General features: G+C 37.8%; 2 protein-coding genes across 2 annotated transcripts in view; one reads left to right on the forward strand and one right to left on the reverse strand.

Moving 5' to 3' along the window:
* Nucleotides 1–1,325: 1,325 nt before the first annotated feature.
* Nucleotides 1,326–3,336, reverse strand: LOC6579875 (4-coumarate--CoA ligase 1). The gene is made up of 4 exons (XM_002005712.3): nt 3,159–3,336; nt 2,701–3,098; nt 2,516–2,632; nt 1,326–2,424 (listed from the first exon to the last, which is right to left on the reverse strand). Exons 1-4 carry the CDS (start codon nt 3,306–3,308, stop codon nt 1,485–1,487), a joined length of 1,605 nt encoding a protein of 534 aa, XP_002005748.1. The 5' UTR covers nt 3,309–3,336; the 3' UTR covers nt 1,326–1,484.
* Nucleotides 3,337–7,320: 3,984 nt separating this feature from the next.
* The window catches only part of LOC6579882 (5-hydroxytryptamine receptor 1A), an 80,513-nt gene continuing 63,874 nt past the window's right edge, over nt 7,321–23,959 (forward strand). Inside the window, exon 1 of the mRNA XM_032729842.2 lies at nt 7,321–8,052. The gene's annotated coding sequence lies outside the window, so the exon portion shown is untranslated. The remainder of the gene's footprint in view (nt 8,053–23,959) is intronic.

Genomic DNA, 23,959 nt, shown 5'->3' on the forward strand with positions numbered 1-23,959 from the left:
GACTTCCATTCAAGTATCTGGCCAGCGGCTGAGCCAGAGCTAGAACCAGATCTGAGCTGTCTGCTCAACGTGCTCAAGATTTTTGAATCGCTCCATTTGGCATTTGATTGATTGATGGCCGTCTTTCGCTTACTTTTCTCGTGTTTATTTTATTTATTTTCACACGCTTTTCGGCTATAAATTCTACTTCTTCGACAGATCGAATATGGGAAACGTCTTTCGATTAGGTTGCCACCCGATTGTCTTTTACTTAAGTAAGAAAGATTTTCTGGTTTATACTTGGATTAATTATAATTTTTATTCTATTGGAAAGTTTTGAAGTTGTTATTTAAATATAGAAAATATATTTAAGAAACCCTTTATTGCTCATATTAAAATTTATAATGTAATATTTCATTTTATAATATTTAAATTTCAAAATTGATTGTTTATATTTATATTTTATCTGCTTTAAAGTTCTCCTTATTAATTTATTTTGCACATATTTATAAATTTATTATTTTTAATTTAATTGATATAATTTCTGTGACAGCTTTTGATAATTTCTGTATTTTCTTTTAATATTTGTATCAGTTTTATCAAAGCTTCTGACTTTATTTAATTAAATTAAAATATATATTTTTCAATTTTTTCATTGCATATAAATAATTTCATTTAAATATACTCATCGCATTAATCAAGCAATAAATTTACACCTTTTTTTTTTTGCTATAGATTACAAATTACGAGTCATTATCATAATTCAGGAGCTAAAAAATTACAATCAATTATATAAAATTTTTGTTTATCTTATCATTTGATTTTAATTATTAAGAATTTTATTATAAATTCCGGCAAAGTGTGGGAACTCTTCAAGTTAACTAAGAATATATAATCTATAATTTTGATGGCCATAGGGCTAGTCGAACCGTTTATATTTTGTTTGTGTCCATGGCGTTCACGCGGATATATATATAATATGTATATATATTAAGTTTATCTTCAAGTTTATTTCAAGTTCTAAATATATAATATAATCATGGCAATATCAACGCGTGCGACCTTTGATCGCTGTTTCTTGATATCATTGTTATGAACCGAGTGGACAGGTGCATCCGCTCACCAGGTGAACGCGATATCATAATTGAATTATTATGTAAGCTGTCATTGATAATATAATAACATTTTATTACTAGGTCACAGCGTCTACCGTGAACTAGCAATATCGAACGCAACTAATGAAATCAGCTTAATTCAATTTGATTATTCGTTGAAGTTAACTATGATTGACTAAATACAGATTCTTATAATACTTATATGTGAATTCGTATTGAAAACATTAAGAATTAATTAGTTTATATTAAAAATATTTATTAATAAACTCTATTCATTTCTTTGTCAATTAACTATAAAAACATTTTGATTTTTGTTTAATAATACATATATAAACATATACGATTCTTATCTTATCTATTATTTTATATTAAGCGAATCCATAAAGTCCGTTACTTCATGAGCGCCTCGAACTGTTCCCGGGCCAGGCTGCGCAGCACCTTTCCATTGTTATTATTTGGTAAACTGTCCACGAACTGTACGCCGGAATTGAGCTGCTTGTAGTCAACGACAACGCGCTTCGCCACATGCTCAATGATCTGCTGCTGGGTGAGCGGAGAGCCGGGCTTTTTGATGACCAGTGCGCCGGCGGAGTCGCCGTTTTTGGGATCACGGACTCCGACCACGCACACATGCTGCACGTCGGGCAGCTCGGCGATGATCTGTTCCAGTTCTGTGGGCCAATAGTGCTTCGACTTGTACTTGAGCAGATCCTTCTTGCGATCGACAATGTAGAGATTGTTGTCATTGTCGAAGTAGCCCATGTCGCCGAGATGGAACCAGCCATCCCTCAGGGTGGTGGCCGTCTCCTCGGGATTGCACAGATAGCCGCCCCACTTGGAGCCAATGTCGATCAGTATTTCGCCGACCTGGTTGTGGCCCAGACTGTTGCCCTCCTCGTCGACAATCTTGATGCGCAGGCCCGGACAGACGCGACCCACTGAATTGTCGAGTGTGTGATCAATATTCACCGTTATGGCGCCTGTCTCCGTGGTGCCGTAGGAGAACATAACGCAGCCCCTTGTGAGCCTCTGCGCCCGCTGCAGCACGGGCAGCGCCACCCAGCCGCCAGTGATGAAGGACATCTTGATGGTGGCCAAGGACTCCTCTGTGGCCAGCGGGTGGGTGAATAGCTCATAGGCCTGCCAGGGCGCCATGGCCAGCGTGGTGACCTTATACTTCTGGATGAGCTGCACGAACCGCTCAGCATTGTAGGCCCCCTCGAATAGTACACGGGATGAGCCATAAAGCAGGCTAATGGCAATGGCAATGAAGCCCGTTGCCCAGTCGACAGTCGCGTGGGTCAATATGGTGTCTGAGCTATTGCAGAAGCTGTTGCGTGAGAGCGAGAAAGAGAGAGAGAGAGGGAAGATTCATATAATTAGAACTGATTGATAGAGCACTCGGGTCTGGTTTAGCTTACGGTGATATCTGGAGTATGTGATAATGGGAAATGGCCACAGCCTTGGGCAAGCCAGCGGTGCCCGACGAGCACAAAATGATGGCCGTCTGATTGCCATCCCTCTTCAAGGTAGCGGGTCTAGAGAATAGAGAATGGAGAATCCGATGAAGGATTACTTTAATGGGCAAGAGGATGGCCAGACTCACTGGTAGGTTGCCTCCCCGGGCACGGGCTGCAGCAGCAGATCCTCAATGTGGGGCACACCGGGCACTCGACCCGTAAGTGTGATAATTTTGGGCGCAAACGCCTTGGTGACTTGGTTGATGCGCTCGTAGTCGGCGGCATCGCAGAACATGATCTTTGGCTTGGTCACGGCAAAGAGATGGGTCACTGTCTCGGTATCGCGTGTCGCATTCACGGCGTGGAACGGTGTCGCTTGCAGTAAGCAGGCCAAGATAAGTGGATCGATGTATTTGCTGGAGTGGGCAATGATGCCGACGACATCCTCCTGCGTCAGCTGCTCTCGCTGCAGGTACAGCGCCAGCCGAATGCCCCATTGGCGTATTTGTCCACTGGTCACCGTGGAGCCGTCCACATCGTTGATCTATAAAGATCAGCGAGCTTCAGCTGAGCTCCTATCGAATAGACGAAGTCTGCCATTTACCTGAATCACTAGGTTAGGATAATTCCTGAGGGCACAGAAGAACACTTCACCCGCTGAGCAGTCGGGATCGTAGTGCGGACGCTTTTTGAGGCCACTCCAGATCTTGGTCTCCGCATCGTAGAACGTTGGGAATATTGCTTTGGTTGCCATCGCGTCTGCCTTAAAGCGAATTGGTTATTGGAATTCTCCTACGGCTACTGCCTTTATATATGCTCGATCCGCCTCATATCATATCAACGCATATTATATAACTCATTGTGACTTTTATTTTTTAGCTACCAAGCTGATCAGCTCAAGCATATTAAAGAGATTAGCCAATGCAATTTTTGTTTCCTTGGAATTTAAATATTTTGTTTTTGTTTTTAATATCAGCTGATTTTGTTTGTTTCCATTCGCTTTTTATCTATTTTTTTTTTTATTCTAATTTAGCTAATCTACTAGGCCGATATATAGTGCGTCCGCTAACGCTATTTGGGCTCACATTGATTAGCTAGGGACTGACTATCGTTTAACAATGAAATTCTAATTCTTAAAAAAAATAATAATAATAAAATAAATAATAAATAAATAAATAAAACCAGCTAGTTTATGTTGTTTTTATATTTTTTAATCTTAATTACATTATTAGTATTATTATAGTTGATATAAAAAAATGCATATATAGTGTATTTAATTTTTAATTAAATATGATTTTAAATTTATATTAAAATATTTTTTTTAAATATATTTCTTTTATATTTTTATACCCTGAACCCATTGAAAATGGGAAATCAGGGTATAATGGTTTTGTTGAAATGTATGTAACAGGCAGAAGGAGGCGTGGCAGACCCCACAAAGTATATATATTCTTGATCAGGGCGACGAGCTGAGTCGATTTGGCCCTGTCCGTCTGTCTGTCTGTCCGTCTGTCCGTCTGTCCGTCCGTCCGTCTGTCCGTCTGTCCGTCTGTCCGTATGTTTGAACGCGTCGATTTCCGAAGATATAAGAGCTAGAGACTTGATTTTTTTTTAAATGACCGTATATACAGCGCGGACGTCGAGTTTGCTTTTATAATTCGATAAATCATCCCGTTATGTTTTTATCGAGTAAAAACATTCAAGTTCAAATCAGGTGCCACTATAGTTGCATCGATCGGGATTCGAACCACGACTTCTCGATCGAGCGTCATGCAGCTAACACACTAGGCCACCTCACTCCTGCTAGTGGCGCTGGCAAAACTCAAATACATTCACTGCTGCTGCGCCATCTACCAAAACTAAACGAAACTAACAGCTGATGTGATTCAACGAATGTTTCTAGAAGAAGTTTGAATGTATGTGTGCACACTCATACGATGCTTTTTATTGGTTTAAAATATTTTTATAATTTATTAAATGAGTTTGGTATTTTATTTAGATTTTTAAATACATCGAAATTGAAATTTCAGCCATACTAAATGGGCATTTTTATTTGTTGGGTTCAGGGTAGTATCTAGTCGAGCACTCTCGACTAGAGTTTTCTTACTTGTTTCACATGGTTTTAAAAAATATTTAAAAAATTATGTAAAATGTTTTAGTTTCTCTGCCCAAGACTCTAAGCCAATATTATTTATCAGCATGATATTATTTGCTGACCTTGATAATTTTATTTACCTAATCATAACACTAACACTGCGAGAATTTATTGTCGAATTTTTGTTGGCCAGTGTACATTGTGTATGTTCATTTGAATCTAATATAATATATATTGATAATATTTAAATGACTCCATGAAACATTTATCTAATCAATAATTAAATATGTGAAGCCAAAACTCTGCTTAAATGCAAATTTCTATATACCAATTATAGAGTAAATATTAACTCTACTCCAAACAAATCCGTGTTCAGAGCTTAAAGTTATATTTTGGCAACAGCTTTTTAATGAACAGAGCTAAACAAAAGTAGCTCAGTTTGTTGGCAGCTTTGCGTTTTATTGTTATAACTGTACTGAGCTGTGTTCGCCCCACTAATTTATGCACGCCTCCCCACGAGCCAGACGCAATTGGAGGAGGGCAGCAGCACTGCATGCATACATTAACATCAAATTACGCCCAGCAACAACAAAGGCAATTTTAGCAACATAAAAAATAGACAAGAAGAAGCAGCAAAAAATGGAAAATACTTTTGCTGAAATGAAGCCACAGAGAGAGAGAAAGAGAGAGAGAGAGAGAGAGAGTATGACAAGGCGAATTCTGTAATTGGCCAAGAAATGGGAGAATGCAAATTAGGAGTAGATTTTAAAGGACACGACTTTAAGGACCCCATGCTATGCAGGCTGCAGTTGATTCTAATGGAATTAATGGACTCTCGGTGGTTTCTGGTATTGGTTTCGGTCTTGGTTTCAGTTTCGCTTGGCAGCTGCTGGCTATTCGATAATTTGCTTTGTCGTGCGCAGCAAAAGTCGTACCATATTGACAGTTGATAAAGCGCATTATAATTATAAACACCAACACGCAAACACACACACACACACACCCGCACACTTCACACAAGCCCCAACCAGAAATGTCTGCTCATGTCTCACGCAGCAAATTGATGCTGTGATGGGTTGGCAGTGCGTGATTTTGAGCTGTTTGCTTTTGCAATTTAACGCTGCTGCTGCTGCTGCTGCTGATGCCTCTGCTGCTGTTGTTGTTGTTGTTGTTGTTACTGTTGTCTCTAGAATACAACTGTTTTGTGGTCGAACTGATTAACCCTCATCAGCTCACAGTTGGCGTCGCTCTAATAACCACACATACATTTCGGAAGATTAATGAAATAATTAAAGCTCTATTTTAATTATTTATAACGTACTATCCCTCAATCTCATTGAGCAAACAAGCTGGCAAAATAATAGCTCTGACTGAGAATTATTGAGAAAGAAAAAAATTGGAAAAGTCCGAGGAGTGGGTAATGCATGGGTGACAAAATAAAACAATGGCAAGGGAAATTGAACTGAGACATTGATTGGTTTGAGATATGGTTTGGCCTTTGTGTTTAAATAGTAGCTGCAGCATTCACATTTTATTTATTAATTTAATTTAAAGTACATTTTGACTGCAACTTCTTAAATAAAAACTGTTTTGGAATAGCTTTTTTTTATATATATAAATATTATTTTTTTATATTTATAAATATTTTCATTTTCAGAGTTTCTGTGTGCGCTATTATATCGTATATCTAAATTATAGCACACACATTTGCTCATTTTAAAATAAATAAAATTTTTAAATAAATATATTTCCATTATTGAACTACTCTACCTGTTATAAGAATTATATAATTAAAAAAAAAAAAAAAAAAAATTAAATAATCATAGTTTATTAATTATTGGATTACTCTACATATTATAAGAATTATATATATTAAAAAAATAAAAAATAAAATAATCATAGTTTATTAATTACAATTAGTTTAACTATCAACGCCATTGAGCTGATTATAAACTATATACATATCACATTTATACTACAATAGATTAATAATCTACTAATCTATCTATAAACTATATACATGTCACATTTCTACAATAGATTAATAGATAATAAACTATATACATATCACATTTCTTCAAAAGATTACTAGAATTTAAACTATTTGCATATCACATTTTTACTACAATAGATTAATAGATTATAAACTATTTGCATATCACATTTCTACTACAATAGATTAATAGATTATAAACTATTTACATATCACATTTCTACTACAATATATTGAGCATCAGCATCAGCAGGAATACTCCGCCTTGGCTCACATCTACAGTGCCATTTAGCAAATATCGCACACCACAATGCGCACTGACTAAATGCTGGCGTCGGCGTCCCTGACCTTAGACAAGAAGCCAAATTTGCGTGCGGGCGTTATCAGCGCGTGTTTTCACGCTTATCACACTTGTTGGTGGCGCCACGTGCTCCGCTGCTCCGCTGCTCCGCTGCTCGCTGCTCGTTGCGCTTCGTGCGGCCTCCGGAACTGTCATAAATCTTGCATACGGCTACGGCGCATGCGTCAAACCTGTTCCGATTCCACTCTGTGCCCAGCGTTGGCAAGAAACATCGCGCCATTCATAAAGTCGTGCGATGTTTTTGCTTCTTTGGCGGCACGAGATGCGGCATCCGGGCAGAAGAACTGGTCCTGATCCCGGGACTTGGGCACGGCCAAACAGTTTGCGGTGATTCCTAAGACGGAGCGGTTGCAACAACGGCAGCAGATAAATTCCGGACCAGCGTAGCAGAGTCACTTTGAGACTTACAGCAGCCACGACGTGTCATAGCATTTGAATTATGCATTAGCCATCAGCTTTACTTTGGCATGCTGCAAAATACGAAAATACGAAATACGAAATACAAAATACGAAATACACAATAAGAAATACTATCGCCCTTTCAAGTTGTGACCTGCTGAGTAAATAATAAGAATTGCAGCGATCGAAAAGTTTGCACTCGCAGTGTTGTTTAAGTGTGCCATAAAGTTAGCCGTGAAAGTTAAGTGCGCTCGCAACTCGGCCGGAATCTGCGGCAGTTGCCGTAACACGTTGCCGCAACTGCAAACTCCAAACTTTTGGTTGTGGCACGGCAGCCAGCACGGCCCGGCCCGGCTCGGTCCGCACTCAGACAGCTAAGCAGTTGGACTCTTAGTTGCAACTGCTGTCAGAATATTCGCAACATTTTCCACATTTTGACAACAGAATTTAGTTAACGCAACGTAACGGTCTCGTGCGCGTCGCGGAAGCAGAAGTGAACTTGCCGCAACATAACTGAACTGCTGTGAATTGTTCTTTTTTTCCGCCTCTCCTTCTGCCTCTCTCTCTCTCACTCTCTGTCTCGAACGGATTGCAGTCGCGGACACACACACACGCGGACAGAGAGGACGGCTGAGTGTGTGATGTGAATGGTAAGTGCAAGTGCTTTATGCCATGGGTAACACAACAATTTTCCAAGCGATTCTCCGCATTTGTTTTACGCTCTTTATGAATTATATATTTGCTGCTCCTCCTCTTCTTTATGCTCCTGCTACTCCTGCTGCTACTGCTACTACTGTTGCTCCTACGCGCTGCAATTTCAACTTTGTTCATACTGCGGTTAACAACTTTTGTCAGCGTGTTTGTACAGGTTGCTATTACAATTACCCTTTCTATTTTATTTTATTTTATTTTATATTTTTTTTTTTATCATTTTGTCCGCTTTGTCTTTGTCTAAGCTTTGATTGCTGTTTTTGTGCGGTTCGTGCACACGGCTCAACCGCAAAATTCTGAGTTATTGCAGCAAACATAAATTGAAGAAATGCTGTGGTCATGTTTGGAATGCAGCTGGGTTTCTGTTTTCTGTTTTCTTTTGCCATTTTTCATAAAGTCCCAAATGGAGTACAATTAGCCTGAATTTCCATTTGTTTTTTTCCTTTGTTATTCGAAACTAAAATTTCGAATCATTTCACCCTGGGCCTAAACATGCCAATAGATTTTTGTGGCTGCTGTATAATAAAAACATTGGTTTTATTTTAGAATTTTGTTCGGTTCTAACTTCTTAAAAATGAAGTTTCCAATTAGTGTTTTAGTCAATGTTTTTATTTTATTTTATTTTTTAGTTTTCTATTGCATATATTGAAATTTAAGAATAAGTGTCAATGTATTTTTAAATAGATAAACTGCATTTACTCAAACAGTAATATGCAGCATAGAAATTAAACAGTAATAATAGGCCAATAAATATAATTTAAATGCAGAACAAAAACTATAATGAAAAAATTCAATTCCATTTAATTCAATATATAGTTGTATAATATAATATTTATAGTTAATATTTGTTTGATGGCCAATTTATCTACATACATATATGATATTTATATAATAATATATTTTCTTGCCAATATCTACCAATATAATATTCATAGTTAATTTAGCTATGCATATTTATTTACTTTACATTATTTAAAAATTTGATTAATTTATGTCTATTAAATAAGATTATTATTATATAATTTAATTGTTTTCAAGGTATTTTATATATATTTATTTTTTAAGTTTTATGTGTACATAAAAAACTATAAAATTTTTTTTTTTTAAATATATTTCTATTTCTCTTAACGAATATTGTGATTTGTTTTAATACTATATATTATATATAATTTATTTATTTTGTCAAGTCGTTTTACATATTATTGTTTATGTAAATAATATTATTTTCATTAGTATAGTTTTAAATTTTTTTAAATTTATATTATTTTAATATCATTATTATTTTTTTTTGAAGTGAAGTGAAGAAAATCCGCAAATATTTAAATAAATAAATCTATATAAAATATGAATATTTTATAAACTCTACCTAATGTCTGAAATGCCATCAACAAAGCCCGTTTTATTTTCTTCTCCAAAGGAAATTTTCTAAAATATTTTTACATTAAAAAACAAGTAAGAAGGCTCTAGTCGAGACTGCTCGACTAGGAGATACCCTGAACCCTCTAAGCTGATATTCTAATCATTTTGCATTTTTATGCACACATACATACACATGCATCCACACGCACGCATAAGCCTGCGCTCTGCTAACTGCGCAGTAAGCAGCGACTGCGCTTGGGCTGCGCTGCAGTGTGGGCAATATTATGAGAATTTATTTGTTGAATAATTTCTTTTGTAAACATAAGATTTTAATGAAACTTTCAGAGTGCAATCATATGATGAATATGTGTGTATATTCCAAAGCACAAGTCTCTAGTACTTGAAATGCGTTTTTTACAAATTGGGGGCGAAGGGGGCGTGGTATCCAAAATCTGTAAATTACAAAATCTTTGTATCAATTAACTTTATATACAACGCAAATTTGAAGACTCCAGGTCTAAAAATGTTCAAATTAGGCTGAAAAAACAATTCCGATTTTTCGATTGTTCTCGATAAAAAAGTTATCGGATGAATTATCGAAAAAATAAAGCAAACTCGTACTGCGTATGGTACACACGAGTATGCATGCCAAATTTCAGCTCTCTAGCTCTTAAAACTTCTGAGATCGACGCACTCATACGGACGGACGGACGGACGGACGGACGGACGGACGGACGGACGGACGGACGGACAGACGGACAGGGCTATATCAACTCAGCTCGTCGCGCTGATCAAGAATATATATACTTTATGGGGTCTGCCACGCCTCCTTCTGCCCGTTACATACTTTTTCACAAAACCATTATACCCTGATTTCCCATTTTCAATGGGTTCAGGGTATAAAAATATCAATTTCGTGTTTAATGCTCAACAAAAGAGCAAAATACGCATTTGTTAAATAATAATAAAAATAAACTAAGACAATTTATTGACATCAATCGTGTATTTTTAATACTGTTGAAAATGAAATACAAATAAAATGTTTGCTCCTAACAACATGAAAGGGATTCAAATTGCAGGAGCGAAACATGCGTTTAGCATATCAAAAGGTGAAAAAGGTGAACAAATTGTGAGCTCTTTGTACCGCATCAAATTAAAAAGTCTTTCACATGCGCTCAAACGCGCATGGAAGCACTTCAAGAGCATTGATTAATTAAAAATCATTTGAGTAAAAAGCTTGAGGCGAGCAATGCCTGAAATTTGCTGGAAAACTTAAAGATGTTTGGCAAGTTCTTAGACATTTGCATGTGCTCTGTGCCTCCTGTGCCTCGGGTGTCTCCTCTGCCTCCTGTCTGTGCTCTGTGCGTGTGTCGCGTGTTTTGCTTGTTATATTCGGTCTAATTGTTAGTTTATTGCTGCCTTGTGTGCAAAGTAATGGCCCCCAATGAACCTGGGCCCAGGCCTCCTTGTCCAGGCATCAGCTCCAGCTCCAGCTCTAGTTTCAGCTCCAGCTCCAACTGCAGATCTAGGGCCACGCATAAACATGCTGCCTGATGGGGCACCAGTGGGCGAATACTTGACGCACTCAGGCACGCCTTTTCAGCAATTGAAATGGTCCAGTGAATGGGGTGAATGGCTTGCGTGTCGCATCTATAATTAAGTGAATATACTGTGTGTGTGTGTGTGTGTGGGGCGCATGGACGGACATAAGCAGATATTTTATGCTGGCTGCCTGGCTGCCTGGCTGGCTGGCACTCGGCTGAAATATGCCGACAACAAATATTTTGGAAGCGCCAGCCTGCCCAGCCCTGCCCAAGCCTCCCCAGCCCTGGGTGTGGTCGCACTACCAAAGGACATTTTGCCATTGGAAATTTAATGTCCAGCACTGAAACTGATATGCACTACATCCGAAAGCCAACACGTACTATATATAGTATATAATTACTAAATGGGCCTTTAGCCGATAACTGTCAAGTGCTGAGGCTGAGGCAACTCAAGAGGCTTTTATAGTCTTATCTTGCTCATTATGAAGTCTTTAAGATGTGAGTGAGTAAAAGTTTATGCGTTTCAAAGAGTTGAAAGTGCGCCGCCATAAAACGTTTACGAACTACACCACAGAGGGAATGATAGTGAAACTTTAAGTCCGCTACATATGCATCGAGTCATTAAATATTTAAGTATGCGAAACAAAGGTAGTGCAATTACACAGCAACCGCAAAGCTCAGAGTACAGAGTTGTCGCCTGATGAGAGAGAGCGAGAGAGAGAGAGAGAAAGTTCTACTAGTACTACTACTGTGGTTAATTACACAGTCAAATACACGCTCAATGGCAGTGTTTATATGGGTTCGATTGCATTGACTAATTGGCATTTCTAATTCGGCACACAATTTCCGCCATGTGCGGCACTTCAAAGAACATAACAAATGCCTTTTGGAGCCGCCTTCACACATTCACACAATTCTATGGGTAGGTGTACAAGAAAAGGCCAATTAAATTAAATTGCCTGCCCTGCAGAGAGACAGAGAGAGAGAGAGAGAGAGAGAGAGAGAGAGAGAGACCTATATTATTGTCATAATTTATGGATTCATTTAATTACCAATGAAGCATCTAATTTATGTAGTCCATATGCACGAATCAATTCATTTCCAGTGTGAACTTGTTCGTTCATAAGCGTCTCTTGACTCTTGACTTCTTTCTATATGATATAACAAAAGCGCTCTGGGAGTGCACTTCCCGAAGTAAATTGCCTGGGGCATTCCTTTAGTGTTTCTGCTGACTTCCCGACTCATTAAGAGCTGAGTTTAAGCATGCTCTCTATGCTGCAGAAGGATCTATTAGTGCTCAACCGACTGACTAAAACAGCTGCATAAGCTCAAACATAAACACACACAACACACACACACCCACACCTACTGCTATGTTCATAAAGCTGTCTGCTATCTCTCTCTCTCCCTCTCACACACAACAACAATAAATTAGACTAAAACATCCGCAGTGTATGTTTTTAGCAGCGATTTGTTGTCGTGAGCAAAACTCAGACACTTGCCAGCTCACTCACTCCTATACGAGTATAGTCAGCTCCCTCTCGCTCACTCTCTCTCTCTCTCGTGCTGTATGAAGCTCGTATCCTGAGGCGAAACGAAATAATTAATAAACTTGCCGTTAACACAATTTCAACTTTAATACATTTTGCAGTTACTTGCGGGCCATAAGAATATAATTTATCAGCCCGCACTCCGCCCGGCTTAGCCCGGTCTCAGGTCTGTGCGATGGCAATTTATGGAACTGTTAAAGCAGCTGCATTGCTTCATAAATATGGCAAAAATCATGGCATCTTGGTGAGGTCAATGATACAATAATGTGTCGCCAGCCCGCCGACACTTGATAAATGCGGGCTTAAGTGATAATTATGAGCAGGGGACAGCTAAGGCCGAGCTCATGATTTAGCCATTAAAATGCTTAATAGCCATGTTCCTAAGTAGTGGACAGCTCAAGGGTATCTCTGGGGGAATATATAAATATAAATGTACATAATTTATAAATATATATTAATTGAATTTTTTGGAATTATTAATTGGAACAGAACAGAAGAGTATGTAACTTCAAGATCTTTTTTTTTTTTTTTCAAATAAATAAAAATAAATATAAAATATGTCATATATAAATAAATATATTTTAATGTAATTATTTTTTCTATGTTTATCTAGAGAGAGAGAATAAAAGCAATATTTCAATGTGAAATTAATATTAAATATACAGATATTTTTTTAGTTTTAATCTGAATTTATATACAAGTTTTTATATAAAAATACCCAATTTTGAAATATAATATAAAAAAAATATATAAAAAAAAATTAAAAAAAAAAAAATAACAAGAAATTGTTAAATATCTTGGATAAATTTACAGTTTAGAAAATACAACTAAATTAAATGATTCATTTACACAATTATTCCCATGTCACATGTGAAGAATAAATTCCATAATATGAATATTCAAGCAAAATTCATAATAATAATTGTAATGGAAAACATCATCATAAATCATTGTTATAATTTGGTATTTAGATTTTTATGAATTCGGCTGCTCAACGTATTTGTGGCAATTCACGTTCTCTAATGCCAGCGAGCTTAACATGGGCTGACTGTGCGTATGCGCAATACTAAATCTTAGTCAAGAGGCAGCAGCGGCGCTGTGATAAATACCTCAACTAAAAACCAAAACGAAAACGAAAACCAAAACGAAAACGAAAATGCAAACCAAAACGAAATGGTATAAAACGCTTACAGAGAGAAATAAAGCTGCGATAAATTCACAACAATAGCCGAGAGGCTTTTAGCGAGACAACATATAAAAAAAAAAAAAAAAAAAAAAAAAAAAAACAAAGAAAAATGACCAAAAAATCAAGAAGAAATACAAATGAAGGCATGAAAGTTATGGGTAGCAATAATTTTCTGGTCTGGTTAGCGGCGGGGATTGCTGCTGCTGCTGCCTAGACGATGACACCAGCACCACCACCCGCACCACCCGCACCACCAGCACCACCAACAGCAACCAGTCACCAGCTTAAATAAATAAAATAAATCAAAAATGTAAATCAACACTCGTCTCACACGCACACAGAGACGAGCATAACTCCATATGTGTGAGCCAGGACAATAATTTGCACACACACACGCACGCAACTCACATGCATACACATGATACGGCTATATATATATGTTTCGTTCTCACTCCTTCAGGGCCTCTCATTAAATTCGTCTGTGTTCGTTGACTTTGTTATTGCCAGTGGTTAGTTATTTGGTTTTGTGTGTAATATAAAATCACGACAAAGCATTCATTCAAGTGTTTTGGATTTCTGCCATCCATATTAAATTAAGCCCCGCCAGCACACAACACACACACACACACTACACACCCACAACACACAAAAGGTTCTAACGAAGCATTTATTTTATTTTGGTCATCCTCACATTCGATTCGATTCGCATCGCTTCTTTTGCTCTTTTTGCGCTCTGCGGCTCTACATATATCTCCAATGTGTTTTATTGGCCTCTCCCCAGGGACACTAAACAATAATTCATCAATATTAAATGCATGACTCTTGAAAAACCAAAATTAATTGTATCACACAATTTTGCTCAGGCGAAAGTTCGATGCGAGAAACAATAAAACAAATAATGACCACGAAAATTTGGCACGGAGGGAGGAGAAGCCCTGAAGTTGTATTTAAAACTAAAAAAAAAAAAAAAAAAAATTAAAAGATTTGTATTGTATGAGAATCAGATCATTCGTATTATGCGAGGTTTTTTATAAAATATCTTTTTTTTTTAACTATAACTATAAAGTACTATATAAAACTAAACTTTACAGTTTATTTTAATAATTATTATGTAACATAAGTCTAAAATATCACTATGAATAAATGGCAATTCTGTTTAAATATTTTATTCTCTATATTCTATTTATAGCTTGAGTACCTGCATAAATAGTTTAATTCAAAATAGTACTGCTCTTACTTGGCTAGCTTTTATTAAACATTGACTGAGCTGTTACGTACTTTATGAATTTATTTATAATTGCAATTTGATTTAATTTTCTGTATTATTGTTATATATTTTTTTCGTATTTATTTTAAGTTGAATTAAAGGCTTTATTAAATTTTTAATAACTTTATTTGATAGTTAAATAATTAAATTGGATAAAAAATAAAAATTCAATATCAAATTTCAACTTATTTTTATTTATTTAGGTTAGCTATTTAAATTTAGCTTCAAGTATTTTCTATATTCCTAAAATATGTAATAAGTCAATAAATACAATTTCAGAGAGGGAATATTAGTCCCATTGCCTTTTCACTCAGACCCAAAAACTCAAACGAAGCTGCATATAAAATAAGTAAACAAATTAAAACTCTAAGCTGAAGCAAATTGTAAGCAAAGCCCTTCCATATTCAGACTAGCAATTATATTTAATTGAAACTTAATTGGTATTTATATGTATATTTGGTTTTTCTAGTATCACCTCACACCTCTCGCCTCTTGTTCCCAGTTACCCCAGCTCCTTAGCTGCTGACTAGAAAAGGACAATATTTATTGGTTTTAAAGTGGTTCGTTTTGCTGTGATTTCCCATTTTTTTTTTTTGTGGTTAGCCTGAAGCATTATTTGTGGTTTTCATTTTGCTCTGCTGCATTCTAGAAGTTGACATTGCTTGTTCTCCCACGCTCTGCAATTAAAGCTGTATGCAGTAGGGCAAGCTCTATACATACATATATATACTCCATTATACATATATATGTATATATATTCATCAAAGAATGGTTTGCTTACAGGCGCCGCACACAGCGAAGGCCCTGCAGGCATTTTAATTAGGACGAGCAACTTCATTTCCTTTGGCTGCACGGCTTTGCGCTGTCTGGACGAGGACAACTCGAATCAGTAGGGCCTTTGACTGAATGGTTGAGGATGCTCTTGTTCTTTTTTTTTTCTTTTTTTTCGCAACTCCAACACTTGATGTAATTTTGTTCATTTGAATTTTCGGCCCCGGTTGTGTACGTCAGACACCTCTTCATTCATTTGGCCCAAAAACTGAGTGGGACGACAGCGCGCTGTTACCTTTGTCCAGGTACCGCCCCCACCTGTACGCTAGTCCACCTGTCCACCCTTGTTCCGGCAAGTGGACATTTGCCTGCGTTGGCATTTATATTCTTCTTCTTCTTCTACTTCGTCGTCGTTGTCGTCGTCTTTTTCTCATCTCATCTCCGTGATACCTTTTCTTACAGCTGTTTATAATTCCGGCTGAAATCTACTTCATTTCATCAGCGTCTTCACGGCATCTTGCATTTTTGAAATGAATTCAGCTTCAGCGAATTTTTTCTCTCATTTTTGCTCAGTTTCAGTTCGCTTTCTGTATTTTTTTTTTTTTTTTCATCTGTAATTTCATTTCGTATTCGTATTGCCCAAACTCTTTGCCCGCCTGCGACCTCTGTCAGCTGCTGGTCATTCAATTTGACGCCACATTTATTCACCTTTTCTCGTTTTTCACCGCTTGCTGCTGGGTTGATCTTTAATTTTATTTAATTTTATTTTTAAAAATATTTTTTTTTCCACATTTACTCGCATTTTAATTAGTTTGTACGCATACGCGCATACGCGCATACGCGCATACGCGTCGTATACGCTATGCGAATTGCGTATACGCAGCGTATTGCCGAACTTTTGGCAATGCTAATGTCGTCTCGTCTCTTGGGCGCTCGCATCAGCATTATATCCACCAATAAGTTAGGTCGCAAGCTCTCTGCAACTGGCCGTTTGATATCTCTGGGGCAATTAACGCTCGCACTTGGGCGGATGTGCTTTGCAGCCCATTGGACCAGAAAAACAGAAGAGCAGAAGAACAAGTGGAGCCACGCAAATCGCTGGCCATAGCCGAACAAAGTTCGACCCAATGCCAACTATTTGGCCGCACTTAAAATTTTTGCGTAACGCAAGCTCCCCCAGGGCTTCACACAATTATCCATCATTCAAAATAGCTCGACCCTCGTTTATTCCCTGAACGAAATGTCACGCTTTCCGCCTTTTGAATGCCGCTTTTCTCCTACCCCTCTCTCGCTCTCTCTCTTTCTACCCATCCCTGTCCCTGCTTGCCCAGTGTCTTTTGTCCCCTTTTGTGTGTAGCTTCCGCTGGGTGGCCATTCCATTGTTTTGACTTCCGCCCGGCGGTCGACTGCCTGATGATGCGCTGTTGATGATGCCCATCCGTGTTGCTCTCTGCCCCGCGCGATGGCTCCACGCCCAGCTACAAACAATAATAAACGCCTGGCTCGGTTGCATCTTGTTTGCTTGCCTGCCATTCATAGATCTCTCTCTCCCCCTCTCCCACTTCTCTCCCTCTCCCTCTCTCTATCACTATCACTATCTGGATCTGTGTCAGCATATAGATTTAGTGCTCCATTACAGTGGACATTTGGGAGACCGCTAGCCCAGCCGAGCGTCAAACTCTTCGGCTGACACTTTATTTGCTTAGCGCACTAGTTAAATTGGGCTGACAAATGTTTAAGTACTCCCTGGCCCCGCCCACTTAGCCAGAGCAAGCACAAGCACAAGCAGTTCCTGTGTTGACCAGAGTTAGTTCCACTTTTATGCATAGTTTATCCTCCTGTCGCTCCTCGTCCTGCTCTCTGCTCCCTCTCCCTCTCCCCACCCCTCCTTCTTTTCCTTTTTTTTTTTTAGTTTCTGTCGCTTTTGCGCTTCGGCTAACTTTCCGTCCATTGGCTGCAGTTAAAGTTGTAATTTTTTTCGGGTTTCCGGTCCGTTGGGGCTTTTCGGCTGACATGTGTTGATCCGGCCACCCCAAGGACTCTGCAAATGGAGGTCACCCACTGGCAGCGCTTGTTTGCTCAGTAAACATTTAGTTAAGTTGCAAAAAGTGTAGGGAAAAAATGCCTGGTCAAAGGCAAATGTTAAGTTTCGTTTCAATGAAATATTCATAGAAAATATAAGCTTTTGAAAATATATCATATAGTTGAGCTGCTTGAGGTAAAAACCTTATTAGGTTACATCAAATTATACATATTAAATATCTATATGTATATGGATTTTTGCAATTTTCAATATGGAAAATATTTTTATAATTAATATTAAAATTAATTTATTTTATAAATATATACATATATATTTTATTAATATTATTAAAATATAAAATATTACTTATTTTTTAAATTTGCTTACAGCCTTTAAAACATGCTGAAGACATACATTTAATATTTAATATATTTTTTCTCTATTAATAATTATAAAAAAAAAAAAAAAAAAAATTAAGTAATTGTTACTCCACTTTTTATAATACAAATAATTTCTGTAAGTTGCCATTTTTAATTTTTTCAATTTATTTGCAATTTTGTTTATTTAATTTTTAAATATTTATAAAAAGAAATTTATTAAAAACCTTACAGATTATTCAAAAAATATTTTTTAATATTAAACAGTTGTAGTATATAAGCCCTACAAGTTTTACTTTAACAGGGTATTTCATAGTCGTTGATACCCTACATATTTATTGCATTCGCAATAGAATTGTTTATTGCGTACATATTCAGGCAAATGTTAAATATTTAAGCACATGCATAAGAAAATATTTTGGCATTGCCTTTTCCTGTCCCTGTGTGTGTGTGTGCGTGTGTGTGGGCAGACAAAACTAATTTTTTGGAATCATAAGTCATGTTGGCAGGCGCTGAATGTGCCTCAGACACATTTCAAGGCGATTTTCCGGCTTGGCTGTTTGTTATTTGCAGTTTGCAAATCTTTTTGGCCTGCAGCAAATGCCGCCATTTGCATTTCTATCATTTGCACTCGACCATACAGAGCGAGAGGGACTGAGAGAGAGATAGCGAGAGAGGGTGAGAGGGAGAGAGGGAGAGTGTGTGTATAAGCTGTGATTTCCCCTACAACTATGAGCAACTATTTGGCACACTGCTTACATTATTTGCGCTGCTCTTTTATTTGTGCATTTTCCATTCGAATGCAACAAAAAATTGGCAAACGAAGTTGTCGACAGGCATCTAAGTGAATTTGTTGGTTGTCCGAGTTGGAAAGAAATGGCAATACTATATACTCAATATATGTATGTATGTAGAAAGGAGCAGACAGCCAGACACGCTGACCATGCACTTGGCACAGAACCAAGACCAGCAGGAGTAGCAGCAGCAGCAATAACAGGAGGAGCAGGAGCAGCAGCAGCAATAGCAGGAGTATCACCAGCAAAGGACCTTTCTATGGACTTTCATTTGCGCTCTTCCAGCTGGGATTTGGGACTCGCATTGATTGCTACATGGCCTATTATACTTAAGTGCTTATCATAATTTGTGTAGCGCTCTCCTTCCGGCTGCTTGGAGCACTGACGGGACCCTCGAATAATTTATTTCCTAGCGACTTGAACGCATAAGTCGCCTTAGCGACTATTCCCCAGAGCTGGACGGGCCAAATGGATTTTCTAGTGCCAGCATTGACGGAACAGCCGGAATGTTCAAGTCTCAATGGCAAGTAGTGCCAAGAAAAGCAAAGAAAAGAAATGAAAAGGAAAATGGGAAATATATTCCATATGCATGCCTGATGCTTGTTGCCATCATTATTTGTCTTAACTTTTGCTTACAAATACTTTAAGTTTTATTTGTTGACATGCGACAGGGAGTTTTCCCCTTGTCAAGGCGAAAGTCTTCCGTGCGATGCGCCAATTTGAGCCTTGTTGCCTTTAGCCTTTTGTCAATTCAGTGCTTTTCTCTTTGTACTTGTTATGATTACTCGACAAAAGTACGAGAGTTTTATGGCAAACTGAATAATAAAACTGATGAAAATTTTGAATTTTATATGAACGTTCATATATGAGAACTTTCGGAGTGAAGAGTTTTATGCTGTGAGTCCATGGATGGCAATGGCAGAGAATAAAACGCAGAGCGAGGGTGTGGTCTGGGCCCTTTAAAGTAGACTGGTATCAAGGTATCTACGTAGTCGAGCACTCCCGCTTTGAGCATTCGGATTGGCCTAATACTCTATGAAATTAAAGTGATTTCCAAATCAATATTTATTTCTAATACAGGGGTATTAGGCAGTCTTGCTTTTTTCGTAAATTTACTTTTTACTCATATTACACAGCTGTTGATTGGAAATGAAAGATTTAATTACCGCAAGAGGAAATGATTTATTGATTGAAGCTGTGCGTTCATACGAGAAAAAATGGGCAATAAAATGCACTGAAAAAAATGTATACAAATGTGTGTATTTAATATGCAACACTTTGATATATAATATATGAAAAAAAATATTTCTTTAATTAAAAAAAAAAAATAAAATAAAATAAATAATTATATACGAATAAGTTAACATTCTGGTAAAACCGATAAAATATTTAATGGAATGAAATGAAATATTACTTAAAGGAAAAGCTGAATTTAAAGCGAATAAAACCAATATTTATGGCTGTGTGCGTGTGTGTGATTTTTTTTTTTATATATATGAATATTTAAAATTTTCAATTTTCAATTCATAAAACGCGCATTGAACTCTCTGCTGCCTCTTCGGCTCTCTGTCAAACAGAATCAATTCGGACTTTTATTGCAGCACTCAAAAAATATGCAAAGGCAGCAAAAGGCACAGCAACAAACAACACAACATGAGGTTTGGGGTCAGAAGGTTGTCTTTCTTATATTTTGTTTACTGTTTTGTGCCATAAGTGCTTTTCAAGCTAACTAAATAATCGATGATACTTCGCCATCGTCTGACAGTGGTCCAAGTTTTTGGGACATTTTTGTTGATTGTGAATTTTTGGCGTTGCCAAGAAGCAAGGCACAAGTCACAAACATCTCTTGGAGATAACGGCGCCCAGAAAGCCAGCCGAAATTTCCATCGCCTTTTGATGGGGGCAGCAGGAGCACATTGGCAATGCATAGGGCAAGCAGCTAACAGCTGTATTGATACGATAAACAAAATTGATATTTCTTTTCAGTGGGGCAATAACACTGTAATTTACATTGATAAGGAATTGTATGTCAGATTTGTAAAGGTTGCCAAGAGCATAGGAGTTTTTTTTCTTTTATAATAAGAACATAAAGTTACGTAATTAATTTGGATTAAATATATTTAAAACAAAAATAGATAAAATAAGTAAATAAATAAAAAAATTGAATTTCAAGTAAATCACTTCAGTTTACATGAGAATTTTATATCAAATAACATATTTATAATAAATTAAAATGAAGTAAATATTTGACGTACATGTGTTTAAAGGCAATGCTTAAAATATGTGCATTATAGAGCTCAATTGTTGTGCTAATGTCAGATTTAATTAACCAGCTAATCGCTCCTTGCTCATATTGCCTGATTATGTTATTAACAGCATTATCCGCTGTTAATAGCATAACTTCTATTCCAAATGTGAGCAAGTTGCTACTTCTTTTCTACATTCTTGTTTCTTAGTCACACTAAGACAATGCACAGCCCATGCTTCCTTAATAAAGAAAATACTCTTGCTCTTAATAGAATTTGTAATCTACAGCAATTACAATACTGCTGCTGCTCTTAAGATGAAGCGTTGTTCACGGAACTGACTGCAGGGCCCAAGAATAAGCTTAATCTTCTAAATCTCTCCCTCCTCTCTCTCTCTCTCTCTCTCTCTCTCTTTCTCTCTCTCTCTCTCTCTCTCTCTCTCTCCCTCTCTCACTCTCTCACTCTCTCTCTCCCTCTCTCACTCTCTCACTCTATCACCTCTCTCTCTGACTCTCTCTCCCTCCCCATCTCTCTCTCTCTCTCTCCCTCTCTCTCTCTCCCTCTCCCTATCTCTCTCCCTCTCCCTCTCTCTCTCTCTCTCTAATAATCATTATTATAATATAATAATTAATGACCATAAACTATAAATAATGATCATAATCTTCAACAACAAAATTATTACTAAAGCATTTCCTTTAAATTAAGTACTATACTAATACTTGCTTAATATTATAAACAGAATTAACTTAATAATAATATAAATTGCTTAATTACTTACCACACACAAGACGAGGATCACCCCCACTACACGTCCATCCATCCAGAGCTCAGACAGCCGACTGAAGACATGTTGCATCAGGCTTGCCTTTATATAGCTCGTGTCACCCACTCTCAGTCGAACTCGAACTCATACCGAACTCTTGAGCTCTTGAGTGATGCTCATCGTTTACTTCTTGTGCTCGATCAGTGCGGGACAAGTCTGAACTGCTTCCTCTCTTAGAGCATTCGAGCTGATTTTATCACAGGCAGGTCATATAGAGATGCACTTTAGCTACTCTTCTCAGCTACTCTCTCAGCTCGGATTACTGCTTTAATTTAATTTAATTTAATTAATTTATTTGCTTATCTTCTGAGAATCTACGAACAATTTATGCTTCATATTTTTATCAATTGACTGAAATCTATATGTGTGTCAACATATATCTACATATATCAGAGTTTCTATAGGCTAATAATCTCTTTTTAATTTCCCAATATCGGATTCAGCCACTCACGAGGACTCCGCGACAAGCTCTCGTTGTGAACGGTTGTGTTGCGCATGAAATTTACCAAAATCTAAACCCTTTGTTTTGATTCTGCAATTTACCGTTGTTTTTCTGCTCTTCGAGCTGTGCTTATCAGCAGATATCTATATTTAGACATCGTCGCGCGCGGTGTCAGTGCAAACTGTGTAAAAAGAAACAATAACAGCTCCGAACTTCAAGAACAAATTCGTGCGCTTGCCCTGTGGGCAAGTGCCTTCTCTGTGAAACACAGATCATAGACATTCAGACAATTTGTGACATGGAGAAAATAAATGAAATTAAGAATCTGAGAGGTGCCACACCTGCTGAACTCAGATCACAAATCATGCACGAAATTGCAGCAATTGAAAACAATGCCGAGCAATCGAATGATTCTATTAGCATCAACACCAGCCACAGCTCTAGCGGCCAGGCGAGAAGCTCTGAAATTAAAACTTCCAGCTTTGCGGTGGGTAGTTTCTCACTTGTGAAATCTCAACGCAAGCCGCTTCCCTGCAAACGCAAAAGCATTGCGTCCTCTCCTCACGATAGCCCGACAAGCAGCAATCCCAAGAGAAGTTCCCAATCTACTTCTCAGAAGCCCACTTTGGACAATACGTACCGGAACAGATTCGAGGCGCTGACCAGCGATTCTGATGACGAAGAGGAAGAAGCAATGTCGACCGAGCATACCAACCCTCCAGTCTCATTGACAAAAGTTCTTGAGCAGTGTACTGCTAATCATCGTAAACAGCAGGACAAGCTCAAAAACACATCAGCACAGCCCCGAGTTAACAAACAGTCTCAACTGACTCCAAAGTCAAATATCCCTCCTATCACCATCCCAAGGCTGACAGATCTTCCGATGTTGCAGGAACTATTGAAGAACAACAAACTTTATGGCTCCAATAAGGTACAAATACGCACCTCTGCCGGGGGTCTCACGCGTCTTTACGCCCAAGACATAGAAACATTTAGAGCTATTCAAAACCTCTTTGAGACTGTCAATCTCGAGTTTTACACTTATCAACTAAAGCAGGATAGGCCATATAAGTTCGTCATCAAAGGTCTGCATCACTCCACCTTACATTCCGCCATTAAAAACGAACTTGGTAGCCTGGGATTCAACGTCACTAATATTCACTGTCCAGACAACACAAAGAGACCGGAAAATCCCATTGACATGTTTTTCATTAGTATTGCGCCAGGCTGCAACAAAGCAGACCTTAAGAATATCATTCACTTGGATGGACAACGGATTACGATTGAAGAAGCTCGCAAGAAGCAACAGTGGACACAATGCTCAAGATGCCAAAATTTCGGGCATACGGCAAGATACTGCAGGCAGACTTTTGTGTGCGTCAAGTGCGCAGAGCACCACAAAAGCTCTGAATGTCTACTCCCAGATTCTGCACCCGCCACTTGCGCTAACTGCGGACAGGGCCA

This window comes from Drosophila mojavensis, unplaced genomic scaffold (assembly GCF_018153725.1).
Source record: "Drosophila mojavensis isolate 15081-1352.22 unplaced genomic scaffold, ASM1815372v1 contig_80, whole genome shotgun sequence".
In the NCBI taxonomy this organism is placed as follows: Eukaryota; Metazoa; Arthropoda; class Insecta; order Diptera; family Drosophilidae; genus Drosophila; species Drosophila mojavensis.